At 38.1% G+C, this 15,094-nt stretch overlaps 2 protein-coding genes across 2 annotated transcripts in view; both read right to left on the bottom strand.

The window, feature by feature from the left end:
* Positions 1 to 15,094, bottom strand: part of LOC101889291 (sodium channel protein 60E) — a 585,783-nt gene that overhangs the window by 207,101 nt on the left and 363,588 nt on the right. The gene's annotated exons all lie outside the window — the stretch shown is intronic.
* Positions 2,884 to 5,315, bottom strand: LOC101894104 (uncharacterized). Its single transcript, XM_011295084.3, has 2 exons — positions 5,110 to 5,315; positions 2,884 to 5,037 (listed from the first exon to the last, which is right to left on the bottom strand). The coding sequence occupies exons 1-2, from the start codon at positions 5,125 to 5,127 to the stop codon at positions 3,163 to 3,165; spliced, it is 1,893 nt and encodes a 630-aa protein (XP_011293386.1). The 5' UTR covers positions 5,128 to 5,315; the 3' UTR covers positions 2,884 to 3,162.

Here is a 15,094-nt window from a genome sequence, read left to right as displayed (position 1 = left end):
TCAAATTAATTGTGCACCAAATGGGCAATACAAGTCCGAATTTAAAAGATACAAATGCTTCGGCATATTTAGCCCTTTTGAACTTTAAATTATAATTATAATCATAGCGTGTATGATTAAATTCTCCCATAAAAACTTTTAATTGTTATGCGCAGCTCTAATAAATTAACAAAGTGGTGTAGGGTATCATAAAGTCCCCGACCGACTTTAAGACATTCTTTACTGGTTTACTGATGTCAAGCCTATTTTGGTGTTTGCAAAGAATTCTATAAATCTCCTTTACTGACCGAATTTATGAATTCTTCTGAAATTTATTTTTGATTGAAATCATGGGGATCGAACCCTGATCTAAAAAGCTGAAATTAAAAATGACAAGCTTCTTTCACAGACTCAAATACTGAATTTTCTAAGCAAGCTTTGCTGCATTATCGGAAAAATTTTAAAGATTATTTCAAGCCTCCCTCTTTGATTTAAATTTTGGATTTATTTAAGAAATGTTTAAGCTTTCCTTTAAAGCATTTTAAAGTCTCCTTTAATGATCGAAATCGTGGCTTCTCTGACGAATTGTTTAAGAATTTTCTATGTGGTCTCTGTCAAATCTCTCAAATTGGGTATTATTAAGAATTTATTCAAACCACCAATTTGTGGATATCCGAATCAAATATTCCAGACTACTCATCGGACATAAAAAGTGGAATTTTTAGGAAATTTTGACCCAAATCGACGATTTTCTAAAAAAAACGAAAGTAAAACGTCAACAAAGTCAAAAGTCATAATTTTTACATTTTTTTTCAAATTTATTGAATGAAAACAAAATAATGTCGGAAATAGCATCAAATTTTAGAATAAGTTTAGATTTGTTCGAATTGGTCACCTTTGGCACGAATTATGGCCTTCAAAAGGCCAATGAAACCGTCACACGCTGTCCGAATGCTGCTCTGCGGTATTTTGGCCCATTCCCGGCGAATCGCTTGCTTGAGGTGAGCGACACTTTGGTATTTTTTAGTGCCAACCTTACTTTCCAAAATACTCCCGACACAATAGTCCAACGGATTGGTATCCGGAGATTTTGGTGGTCATTGCGCGCTGGAAATGAAGCGAGGAACCTTGTTTTTGTAATCATTCTTGAGAGGCGCGTCCTGAGTGCAATGGGGCTGAGTCCTGCTGGAATGTCCAAGGTCTGCGGTCCAAATGTTGGCGTGCCCAAGGCTTTAACACACCCTCCAGAATATTTTCGCGATAATATTCGGCATTTATTGTGATGTCACGGTCGATTAATACGAATACGAGCGGAGAGCGACCATCGGCTGTTATGGCGGCGCACACCATCACCATGGCCGGCGCTTGAGTTCTGTTGGCCAACCGAAGTTGCACATTTTCAGCTGACCTCTGTGGCAAGTAAACACGATAATTTTGTTTGTTTACAACGAAAATTCTCACCAAATTGCTTTTGTACGCTTTTAATCAATATAATGAGCTGTCACTGGAATAATTTTAACAGCTGTCGGACGAGTGGTTTAGAAATGACAGCAGTCTGAAGGTGGTTGCAGTTTTTTCATCTCACCCTGTAGAAGTCCCAAAAAACATTGATCTTCTTAAGAATTTTCAATAACCAGATCTTGGATTTTCTAAAAAAGTGTAAAGCCCTAAATCGGAGATTTTTCTAAAAAATTTGTTTGAAATGTTTTTTTTCGAGAATTGATTTCAAGGGAAATCAAGTTTCCAAATCGTGTTTTTCTTCAGAATATTTCTTGTCTACAAACTGTTTGAAGAATTTCCAAGCCACCAAACCTTGAATTAATTTCCAAAATATTTTTTTAAGGTCGCAAATCATGGAATTTTCTTTTTTACTTTTTAAGTCCCAAATCGTAGATTTTGCTGATAAATTGTTAAGTCTCCAAATCATAGATTTTCCAAATATGTTGCAGATATTTTAAATAATTTTGGAAATCCTATAATAATTCATTTTTTAAAGAAATTTTTAGATTTAATTGATTTTCTAATCTCTAAAATAGCGGTTTTCTCAAGTCCCAAAGTCGCGGACTTGGAGTTGATTTTCAAGCCCTCAAATCGTAGACTTTGTAAAATGACGAAGATTTCTTCAAGTGTATTTGTCAACAAACACATAACAGTTTTTTAATGTTGTTGCTAATCTTATTATTGTTGTTGTTGCTGCTGACTATGATGATGACAATGGTTATGATGATGCCTTTGCTAATAATAATAATGAAATAACTATAAAAAAAAAACAGTTTCAACTTTAAACTACAGCTATGTCAACGTAAATCTAACAGATTGGACTAAAGGGTTTACACACACACACATGCAGTCATATGATGAGGTGTGGGGGTAATATGTCGTAAAATGTTCGAAATGGCACAAAAAAAAAAAACGACCAAAGTTATTAAATCTATAAAACATGCTTCCAAGCAATTTATTTAAGTCGTATTAAGTTGTCCTTTGAAGTACTTTTCGTACGTAGGAAGAGTTGTTTTGATGCCAAAAAATGTACGATAAACTCTTTTAGGCTTTCTAAAAGGCTTATTAAGGCTTTGCTTTTGATTTATTTGGAAATCAAGTTTTAGGTTCTAAACAACAAATATGTGATATCATAAATTTTCCATATCCAAGAAAAGGGGTGGGGGGGATGGGTTGAAATCATCAAAATGTATCCACTTCGCAATGAGATTGTTATTCTCTCTCTCTCTCTCTCTCTCTCTCTCTTTGGTTTAGCTAATGTTTGCCTCTTTTATATATACATTCCAAGGAAAACTTTGCTATGGAAACTTCCCCAGAAACCCATTTTTCTGCCTTGAGAGGCATTTTATTTCTTTCCCTTTTTTAGGTAATGATGCACCGCCTTCCCTAAAAATAGTAAAAAATCTTTTTTTTTTGTAAAAAATAATATATATTTTCATAAATATTTACAATAGAATAAAAATAAAATAAATGATGAAAAATAAAATAAAATATAAATTAAGAATGAAGTTTTTTGTTTTGCAATGAATGCAATATGTTTTTTTGGGCGCCTTTAACAATTGGGCGCCATTTGTAGTGAAACATGAACGTAAATGCATTGTGTTTTGTTCGATGCGTTTTGTTTGTGTTTGTGTGTGTAGAAAATGGACTAGACTTAAATTAGTGATGATGGTGATGATGGATTTAATAACCACTCAAGGCAGACCAGCCAGATGAGCTACCACCTCCGGATTGCCAGCCACCGGCTGAGGGACCTGATGGATAGGGATAGGCTGAACTGGAACCATGGGAACTACCGCCGGCAGAGGCAGCAGCGATGGCTGCAATTTTGGCATCGTCATGGCCGGAGCCGCTGCCACCGCCATAACCACCTCCAAAGCCGCTACCACCATAACCGCCTGAACCACTGTGGGAGCTACCGCCAGCAGTAGCAGCAGCAATGGCAGCAATCTTGGCATCATCATGACCAGAGGAACCACCGCCATAACCGCCACCACCATAACCACCGGCACCAGAACCATGGGAACTACCGCCAGCAGTGGCAGCAGCAATTGCAGCAATCTTGGCATCATCATGACCACCTCCGTGGCCACCTCCATAGCCACCGCCATAACCGCCTCCATAACCACCGGAACTGCCATGGGACGAGGAAGAGGAAGAAGCAGCAGCAATAGCAGCTATTTTGGCATCATCGTGGGAAGAACCGCCATAACCACCACCTCCAGAGCTGTAACCACCAGAGCTATAACCACCGGAGCTGTAGCCGCCATGTCCACCGGAGCCAGAACCAGCTGCTGCTGCAATGGCAGCAATGCTAGCTACGCCATGAGAACTGCCATGGGATGAACCGCCATAACCACCGCCGCTGCTGTGACCACCATAACCGCCACTGCTGTGACCGCCATAACCACCGCTGCCATGTCCTCCAGCACTTTCTTGAATAACAGCATAGGTATTGACTTGGGCGCCACCATGACCGCCTGCGCTGCCGCCGCCATAACCGCCACCATGACCATGACCTCCAGCTGAACCGTGATTCTCAGCAATAACAAGGGTTTCTTGGGCGCCACCATGACCGCCGCCATAACCACCGCCATGACCACCGCCATAACCGCCACCATGACCATGTCCGCCAGCTGAACCACCATGACCACTCTCAGCAATGACAACAGTTTCATGTCCATGTCCAGAAGATCCACCGTGACCACCGCCGTAACCACCGCCGCCATAACCGCCACCGCCATGACCATGACCGCCAGCAGCACCGTGACTTTCAGCAATAACAAGGGTTTCTTGGGCGCCACCATGACCGCCGCCATAACCACCGCCATGACCACCGCCAAAACCGCCGCCATGACCATGACCGCCAGCGGATCCACCATCAGCAATGATAACAGTTTCATGTCCTCCTGAGGATCCACCATGGCCGCCACCGAAACCGCCACCATGGCCGCCGCCGAAACCGCCACCGCCATGACCATGACCGCCAGCAGAACCACCATCAGCAATGATAACAGTTTCATGACCACCGTGGCCGCCTCCATGGCCACCACCGAAACCACCACCATGACCGCCGCCATAGCCGCCACCATGACCGCCGCCGCCACCTCCATGGCCACCAGCATCAGCCACAATTACAGTGTGGACATCACCACCGCCATGGCCTCCGGCACTATAGCCACCGCCAAAACCGCCGCCGTGACCACCGCCAAAGCCGCCTCCATGGCCGCCACCGCCGCCGCCATGACCGCCCGCATCAGCCACAATTACCGTATGGACATCACCACCGCCTCCATGGCCGCCACCGTGACCGCCGCCATGACCATGAGCATCACTGATGTAACCACCGCCCAATAATCCTCCAGTCAGGGGTCCAATTACATCACCATGTCCGCCACCGCCGCCAAATCCACCGCCACCATGATGTTCAATATGGCCACCGCCGCCACCACCATGATCCCCGCCAGACTCGGGTAAGTGGATGCGTATGTGGACATGTTCTTTACCGAAGGTGGGTTTGCCATAGGTCAAGCCACTGGCCACCAACAAAACGCTTAACTAAAGGAGAGAAAAGAAGTCCAGAGATAAGTTAAAAATTCCAAACATTCTTCAAATCCTTTGGATACTCACAATAAACCACTTTGCCATTTCGTTTTTCTTTATCTGGCCAAATGAAAATTTACAACAGCAACTTTAAGCAACCAAGGTCTTGGTTACCGTGGACCAATTTCGAAAATAAAGGTTAACCGTTGTTTTGAACACCTTTCACCCGCAGCTGTTTGCTAGCTCTCGAGTACGTCCCTGCTACGGTGTCAAAACACAAATGATGCGTTTGCTGTCATAGTGCAGCACATTTATACCGAGCATACTCTTTGCTCTGTAGGGGTGTTATGTAAGTTTTCCCCCAAAAAGACACACAAACACACACACACACAGATGGAGACATACAGCGCGAAAACCCCCCATAAACCAAGCCAAGCTAAGCCAAAGTATTGCTGCATTCAGCATAAGCAAGCAATGCCGACAGCATCATCCAAACCCGAATTTTTACAAATCAAAACAAACAAACCACTAGCTAGCCAGTCAGCCAGCCAGCCGATCGAACAAACGAACGACCTACCTTAACATTATTCCCAGACGAGCCAGCATTTCATCGATGCTGTTATTTTTTTGGCTTAGCTTCGCTGCTAACCCCCTGTTACACGAATCCAAGCAAGCACCGGCTTCATTGCCATGGTTCAACAGCAACAACTCCCAAACTCCAGAGCAAAACAAAATAGCCAAAACATTGAAGAAGAAAAAAAAAACAACAACTCAGGAAACAAATGTAACACGAAGCTTTGGCAACAGCTGCTGATGATGATCATCATTATTGTTGTGGGTCTCTCTCTCATCAGAGACATAGAGAGAGAGAGAGAGAGAGAGAGTCTTTCTTTTGAAACACACACAGAAATATTGCAACAACACTGTGGTTCAAAATTTGAATAAATTTCAAATTGATTTTGAAATTTTGTTTAAATCTGAACCAAAGTAATATTCCAGTTTTGATATTCAAATTCAAAATAAATGCTTTTATCAGTTTATTACAAAATAACAATGAAATGTTGGAATCTCTTGCATCAAAACACGATCTTTAGTTATAAAATTATTTTGCATGCCTTTTTCAATGACCAGAGAAATATGTAATGTAACATCTTCTGGAGGCCAAAAAATATTTCGTTTGGATTATTGATTTTAAAGTTGTAACGCACAGTTTGATGTGAATATCTGTAAGAGTCAAACATATTAAAAGCTATTGGAGACGTGGCAAACAAATACGATATTAACTTCGGTTTGATCTTTACTTTTATTCCACATCGTGAGGAAAATTGAAATTATATTCCAATCGAGTGAATGCGGAAAAATAGTGAGTTTGGGGCCTGTTTTAAAGGATGTGTTCTCAAACATAGTTTTACACAGGCCTGAAGCTACGATGTATTGTTATTTTTCCACAAAGTCCTACAAAGGACATAACCAAAACGGTCAACAAGCCTCTCTTCCAACATTCTTTACGAGCTGCCTTTTTTTTTGGTGGTAACTGGATTAAAAACCTTCTCCGAACTCAGTCTATCTTTAAACAATTAAAAAAGCAGTAAGTTCGGCCTGGCCCTCCACCATTTGGTACAAATTTGGCAACTTTCAAAAAATAAAAATAAATAAAATAAAATCCGTTAAAAAATGTTGTTAAAATCTTAAAAATACCGAAAGTAGCCGTATATTAGGGTCTATACGACGACGTGTACCAGCATAGGCAACTTTTGTCATAAGCTATTACAATATTCAAATGCGAAACTTAAAAAAAAACTGTTTATAATGTAGCTAAAATCACCAAAATATTGAATATAGGGAGGTACCATGAGGGTTATAAAACGTGGACCTGCACAGACAATTTTCTGCCATAGGCTGTAGTATCCATTACGAACTTCAAATGCGAAATTTGGAACATTTCCGGTAAATGATGTCGCTAAAATCATCCAAATACAGAATACCGTGATGTACTGTTATATGGGGGCTATACGAAGACGTGGACCTACATGACCGATTTTCTGTCTTAGGCTGCAGTATCCATTACGAACTTCAAATACCAATCTTGAAACAATTCCGATAAATGTCCAACTTCAACTTACTTAATATCGTTCGGAAGCTAGTATGATTTCCACAGTCGGACAAACGGACCGACGTTGCTAAATCGACATAGAATTTTATGCTGATCAAGAATATATATACTTTGTGGGGTCTAGAATGTATATTTCGAGGTGTTACAAACGGAATGACAAACTTAATTTACCCTCCATACTATGGTGGAGGGTATAAAAATATTATGATGTGCAATGTTTGAACTAAATCGAAGACTAAGAGTTATGGTGCATACCAGGGCACAGCTAGACCAATATCAAGCCCTACAATCTCGCCTTCGCTCCTAAATACGCTGCTTTTCTTTTCGACAAACTTTTGAAGGATGACTTGGGACAAAGCGGATTTAGGAGACATGTTTACTAAGCGCGTCGATAAGGCACATTTTTTTTACCGCGTCAAAAATGTACCTCACAGTCATATGACTGTTGGTATTTTTTTATACCGTCCATCATACAATACTATGGAGAGTATATTACGTTCGTCATTCCGTTTATAACTCATCGAAATAATAATTTTAGACATAACAAAGTATATACAGGGTGAGATAAAAAAAAAACTGCAACAAAGTCAAACGCCATAAATATTACATTTTTTAGTTTTATTTAATGAAAGCAAAAAATGTCGGAAATAGCATCAAGTTTTAAAATATGTTTAGATTTGCTCGAATTGCTCACCACCAGTTCCATATTCATCGATAGTAGACATCTTGAAACAAAGGACAAAAAATGTTCCAAAATATACCTTTTTACTTTCAAAAATATACTATTATAATTTCTCGGAAATAAACTATTAAAATATATCTCCATTCGCTCATAAGTTAGAGATTTTTGGTTAGAAACTAACATTAGATTTTTTTCGGCAATTTAAACGGTTCGGTTCGTACTTGGCGTGTTAAGTTTTAGACGTGGTTGTAGAAGATTTTCTCACAAAGAGTCCTCCGATCCGAAATCTGAACAATTTTTATTGAAGATTTGTGGATTTGTATATATCGATATTTGATGTCTTTCAGAAAAATTACTTACAGTAATAACAATAAATATTAAATTACCTGCAAAAAGAAAAGGAAATTGAAAACGTTAATTTGGAAATTGCAAATAGGAATATATATTTTTTTTATTTTGGATATACGATTTAGGATGCAACTTTATATCGAATCGTCATACAAAGACTCTTACTTCCAAGATTTTAATGCTTGGTTTGAAGTAATGTCGGAATCGTTCATCTGTCTAACCCTCTTTAATTGGAAAATCCGAAAAAAAAGAATTTTAAATATATCTCTCTAACAATATATCTAGATTTTCTAGCTATAACGCTTAATCAAGCCCCGATTCACTTTCAAAGGCGTATACTATGGACTAATTAGTGGTAGGTAGAATTATATTATTTAGAATTTATATTAGTCAATTTTGTTAATTCATTGTTTGTAGGAGAGAGAAAGAGAGAGAGAGAAACTGACAATTCCTTTTGTGTTTTTATGTTTATAAAAAATATAATTAACCACTAAAGCAGTAAGATCGACGGGCCTGACTTTGGATACCCTCCACCATTTGGAACCAATTGGAAAATTTTCAAAAATAAAATCCGTTAAAAATTGTCTTAGAAAACGTTGACCTGCATAGGCAACTTTTGTCATAAGCAATTACAATATTCAAATAAAAAAAAAAAAACTTGGAAATAAATTCCGGTGAATAATGTAGCTTAAATCATCAAAATACCGAATATAGGGTGGCACCGAATAATGTCCCTAAAATCGGTTGTATGTGGGAAATACAATATCTCTTCCGGGGGGTAAAGTGCTTAGAAAGAACTTCTAGTATTCCATTGAAAAATGTAGATAAAATCATCAAAATACCGAATATAGGGAGGTACCGTCAAAATACCGAATATTGGGAGGTACCGTTGTATGTGAGCTATACGATATCGTGGACTTATATTGTCAATACTATTCCAAGGGTTAAAGCACTCACAAAGAACTCTTATTGTGGATTATCAGACAATTTCATTGAAAATTTCGGCTACAATCGTCAAAATACCGAATATCGGCGGGTACTGTTATATGGGGGCTATATGATATCGTGGACCGATATAGCCGATCTTCGAACTTGAACTGCCTGCAGACAATAGATTGATCTGTTCAAAAATCTCCTATCTTTATTTGTTTTGACTCTAACGTGACTACAACAGACGGACGGTCGGGTAGCTCTAAATCGTCTTCGAATTTTACGCTGATGAAAAATATATATATACTTTGTTATGTCTAAGACTATTATTTCGAAAAGATAATTGCTAACATGTTAAAAAGCAGTAAGTTCGGCAGCGCCGAACTTTGAATACCCTCCACTATGTGGAACGAATTTGGTAATTTTCAAAAAATAAAAATAGCCATTATATTGGGGTCTATTTTTTTTTTTCAAAAAATAAAAATAGCCGTTATATTGGGGTCTATACGACGTGGACCTACACAGGCATTGTTTTTTATAAGCCTTTACCATATTATAAACGGGAATAATGTAGTATCTTCGAAATACCATATATAGGAAGGTACACCGTTACATCGGAGCTATACGAAGACCTGGACCTGCATAGACAATTTTCTGTCCTAGGCTGTAGTATCCATTTCGAACTTCAAATACCAAATTTGAAACAATTCCGGTGAATAATGTCGCAACATGACCCATTTACGAAGTTAACCTGCCTACTGGCAAAATAAACATGTGTGCAAAATTTTAGTCTCCTATCTCAATTCGTTCGAAAGATAGCGTGATTACAACAGACAGACGGACACCGCCAAATCGACTTAGAATTTTATACTGATCAATGATATTTTGTTGGGTCCGAAATGAGTATTTCGAGGAGTTACAAACGGAATGACAAAGTTAATATACCCTCCCTAGAATGGTGGAGGGTATAAAAATAATTGTCTTTTATAAATACAAGAGGCAACTTGAAATGAGAACGAAAAAAATTGCCGCCAGTGAACTCCAGTCTAGTATAAACCAAGGAGGAGTTTTGTTTTCTTATAGCACTTTTTTACCACATTTTACCCCCGACAACAGAATTTATTGCAAACTTAGGGTTTTAGGAATCTAGGGGGGATTTATTGAATTTACAGCATTTAGATGTCTCATTTATTTCATTGGTTCCTATTAGAACCTATTAAGTTTTACAGATTTCATTAGAAATTTTATTGCAAAAAATTTGATTTGTTTATGCCATATTGTTTTGCACAATACTGTTCAATCTTTGTTTTAGCTCTCGATAGTCATATTGACCAATCGTAATATTAAAAATCTTGCCCAAAAATTTTAAAATAATAAAGAGCGAATAATACAACAGAAAAAAAACGAAGAAACAAAAGACGAAAATATATTGTGGTAGGTTGTGGTGGCACATTATTTTCATCGAATTTTACACATGTCTTGTTGTTGTTGCTACTGTTATAATCAGATAACACTGCCAGTGGCGCTTTAATACACTCACTAACACACATCCACTCCCTGGAGCACATGTGATTTGAACTTGTCTTCCAACAACATACCATACCGCAGCTCCATTCAGTCAAACAACTCGAATGACCTTTAACTCTCTTCTGCCGCGTTTTGTTGTTGTCCACACAATAATAATAGTAACAACGGTAATATTTTACAAACCACTTGAGACAATGACGACGAGCCACCGGAGATGAAGAAAGAGAGTAAGAAATTGTTACATCTTCAGTGAGAGTTGTAATGTTGCCAGACTGACTGCATTCGTCGTCGCATCGCATCGCACCGTTTCGTTAATGATGCCCGTTTATATGTGGCGGGATGGAATGAATTAGTTAACGATCACTTGAAACCATCAACACAGAAAAAAACCAACCTCTTGTTCATAGCTGATGCAAAGATAATAAAAAAAACATAACCCCAAAAGACATTGACCTAAATACAAATAAAATTAAATACAACTTTTTTTTGTTTTCAATTTTATTTTGTGGTTTTGCGTAGAAATGCTATTTTTGATTTCACATGGGAGTAGGGAAAGGAAATTGATTATAAATTAAATAAATTGATTTTTTGGGAGGAAATTTTGAGCCAAGCAAATATGTTCCGAGAAGAGGGGGATAGTTGAGTAAATTTTGAAGTACAAATTTAAACCACTACGAAATATTGAATAATAATTATTATTTAATATAGTTTAGGGTAGAGATTCGTAGTCGGAACAAAAGTTCAATTTTAGATTTTTATCCTGAAAAAAATTAATAAATTTTTTGTAATCATTTTTTTGATTTTTTGGAAACAGTTGACAGAATTGAAAATTTATTACAAAAAGTCGGCTTTTAAATGTTTACTACAATCAAAAATAAATTGTTTATGGGGATACGTGAGTCGATTTTGGAATAAGCGTTTAACCTACTGTTGATGTTAGACAGTCTAAAAGTAATGGGCAAAAGTTTGGTTAGAAGAGTCAAAATTGAATTGAATTTTTAAATCCAAAATGTTATTAATTTCATTGAGAGTCTTTGCTTTATTTCGCATTTTTAAAACCATTTCCCGATTTTGAAATTTCTTGGCCACGGCGCATTATGATATATGATCGGTATTCTATCACTAAAAAATAAAATCCGTAAAAAATTCGGTTTAAATCTTAAAAATACCGAATATAGCCGTTATATTGGGATCTATACGAAGACCTGCATAGGGAACTTTTTGTCATAAGCCATTACAATATTCAAATACGAAACTTAAAAAAATCCGCTTAATAATGTAGCTAAAATCATCAAAATACCGTATTTAGGGAGGTAGCGTGATATCGGGTCTATACGAAGGCCTGGACCTGCATAGATAACTTTCTGTCACAGGCTGTAGTACAAATTAGGAACTTCGAATACGAAATTTTAAGCAATTTCCGTAAATATTGTGTCAATATTGTCAAAATTCCGAATATAGGGAGGTACTGAAATATGGGGCCTTTATGAAGACCTGGATCAGCATACACCATTTTATGTCATAGGCTGTAGTACATATTATGAACACTAAATGCAAAATTTGAAACAACTACAACCTATGATGGAAAATTATCCACACAGGTCTTCGTATAGCCCCCATGTAATGGAATTTTAATGGAATGGAATTGTTTACAATTTTGTATTTGAAGTTCGTAATGGGTACTACAATCGATGACGGAAGGACCACGTCTTCGCATATCCCCCATATAACAATACCTCCCGATATTAGACGTTTCGATGATTTTAGCGACGATATTCACTGGAATTGTTTTAGATTTCGCCTTTTAAGTTCGTAATGGGTACTACAAACTATGACGAAAAATTGCCTAAGCGACACCTCGCAATATGCAGTATTTTGATGATTTTAGCGACATTATACACCTGAGTTGTTTCAAATTTCGTATTTGAAGTTCGGAATCGGTACCACTGCCTTCTTCGTATAGCTCCCATATCACAGTTTTCATTTAAGCCGCATTTTTCGAGGGATTTTTTTTTTTGAAAATGTTCAAGTTAATTCCAAAGGATGGAGGGCATTAATTAGGTACGGCCCCCCGAACTTATTTGTAAGAAAATGACCCTCAGGATAGAATATTATTAAGAAGAATGTCATTTAGTCTTTTATGGTAACTAACTCTGGTAGAAGTTCTTTTTTGAGAAGAAGGTATTGTCAGCTAAGCCATGAGAAGAATACTTTTTGGTCTTTTTTTTATACCTTCAGATCTTCTAAGCGGTTTTGTGATCTCCATTTAAAAGAATACTGTCCAGTTTTCCATTAGAAGAAAATTTTTTCACTTCTGTAAGAAACATTCAAGGCTTCCATGAGAGAGGGAAATAATCTTGATACATTTTTGAGACCAGGAAGACCCATTCAATTTTATTGAATGAAAGCAAAAAATGTCCGAAATATAATCAAAGTTTATATTTGTTCGAATTGGTCACCTTTGGCACGAATTATGGCCTTCAAACGACCACTGAAACCCTTACATGCTGCCCGAATGTTGCACTGCGGTATTTTGGCCCATTCTCGGCGTAGCGCTTGCTTGACGTAATCGACACTTTGTTTAAGTGCCAACCTAGTCCAACGGATTGGTATCCGGAGATTTTGGTGGCCAATGTGCTCTGAAAATGAAGCGAGGAACCTCATTTTGGAACCATTCTTGGGTAGTGCGTGTTGAGTGCGATGGTGCTGAGTCCTGTTGGAATGGTCTGAGGCCAACATGTTTGCGTGCCCAAGGCTTTAATACAACCTCCAGCATAATTTTTGCGATAATATTCGGCATTTATTCTGATGCCACGCTCGATTAATACTAGCGGAGAGCGACCATCGGCTGTTATGGAGGCCCACACCATCACCATGGCCGGCGCTTGAGTTCGGGTGGCCAACCGAAGGGGCACATTTTAGCTGACCTCTTTGGCAAGTAAACACGATCATTTTGATTGTTTACAAATTGCTGGACAACAAATGTTTTCTCATCGGAGAAAACCAGTTTCGGCAGTTCACCACTTTCGGCTAAGCGAAGCAACTCTTTAGCTCTTTTGAGTCTATTTTCTTTTTGTTTGCGGTGTAAGTTCTGGCACTTTTTGAAATTTCAATGGCTTTACCCCGAGCTCATTTTTCAATATTTGCCGAATGGAATATTGCGATATGTTCAGTTCACGAGCCATTTTTCGGTCACTGCGACGGGGGTTTCAATCAAGTTGCTTCTTTACTTTTCGAACCATTTCTGCTGATGTCCATCTGTTGACGTCGGGCTACGCTTACAGTATCAGTATCACGATAAAGAGCGATGGAACGAGACGCAAAAGATTTTTTTCACATTTAAATGGGGAGTGCTCTAACGATAGCCACTTCTGGCTTTCCAGCCAAAATATAAAGAAATCAAACTATCACACGCTTGAATTTCATCACGAATAACTTTTTTCTGGAAAATTCTCACCAAAATTCTTCTGTACGTTTCTAAACAATATAATGAGCTCTCACTGAAATAGTTTTAACACCTGTCGGGCGAGTGGCTTAGAAATGACAGAAGTCTGAATTTGGTTGAAGTTTTTTCATCTGATCCTGTACTTCCCTAGGTCTTAATCGAGTATATTAATCGAAAACCGCATAGAAACCTAACCAAGAAACGCTGGGAAAAATCAATTAATTTTGTTGGAATTCATCGAAAAGTTATGATTATGCGTTTTTATATCAGATATTAAGAAGTAAGCACCACTTACTTAGAAGTACCACAGTTTTCCAATTTCCCATTTTCATTATATTAACTTTCACATCTAGTCTCTTTTAAATTGCTAAGTAAATATTTTATTTTTCAAAGCCGTATGGCATAAATACCCCATCTATCCTAAACTCATAACACTTAAGGATTGCCTTAAGAGCTTACCTCGCGCTTTTAAATATGCTTACTTGTATTTTCTTTCAATTATCTTCGTTGCCTACAATTTCAAAAAAAAAACACTTTTCATTTTTAAACCCCAATACCTTCACTAGACCTTAAACAATTTTCACAAAATACCTCGTCAATACGACGCTCAATTGAATTTTTAAATATAGCCTTTACACGCGAGCTAAATAATCCATTCTAAAGCATATGAAAGGATTACTGCCTCCAACACCCCCCACTACCTCACCGCACACCACTTCAACACTTCAGGTTCGTTCACCAAATAAAGCATTAAAGTGGCAATTTCATAACTCACCTAAAGCTCTCATGGCTTACATTTTGAAAGAGGATTTAAGTTATTGCCTTTATTGAAAATTTTCTACTTTCGGCTAGGAGGAGTCTAGGAGTAGCAGCCGCAGCGGCAGTAGTAATGTAATGCCGCCATCTCCATTCAATTGCTGTACTTTCTTGTTAGGCATTCGTATGGAAACATATCACGACGGAATGTACGTTTTTTGTTTGTCGTTGCGATATGGCAACCTAGGCGGCTTTAAGTTATTGTGACGTA

The sequence above is a fragment of the Musca domestica genome, unplaced genomic scaffold, assembly GCF_030504385.1.
Source record: "Musca domestica strain aabys unplaced genomic scaffold, Musca_domestica.polishedcontigs.V.1.1 48, whole genome shotgun sequence".
NCBI classification, from domain to species: domain Eukaryota; kingdom Metazoa; phylum Arthropoda; class Insecta; order Diptera; family Muscidae; genus Musca; species Musca domestica.
This window is presented reverse-complemented; position numbering and strand designations above follow the sequence as displayed.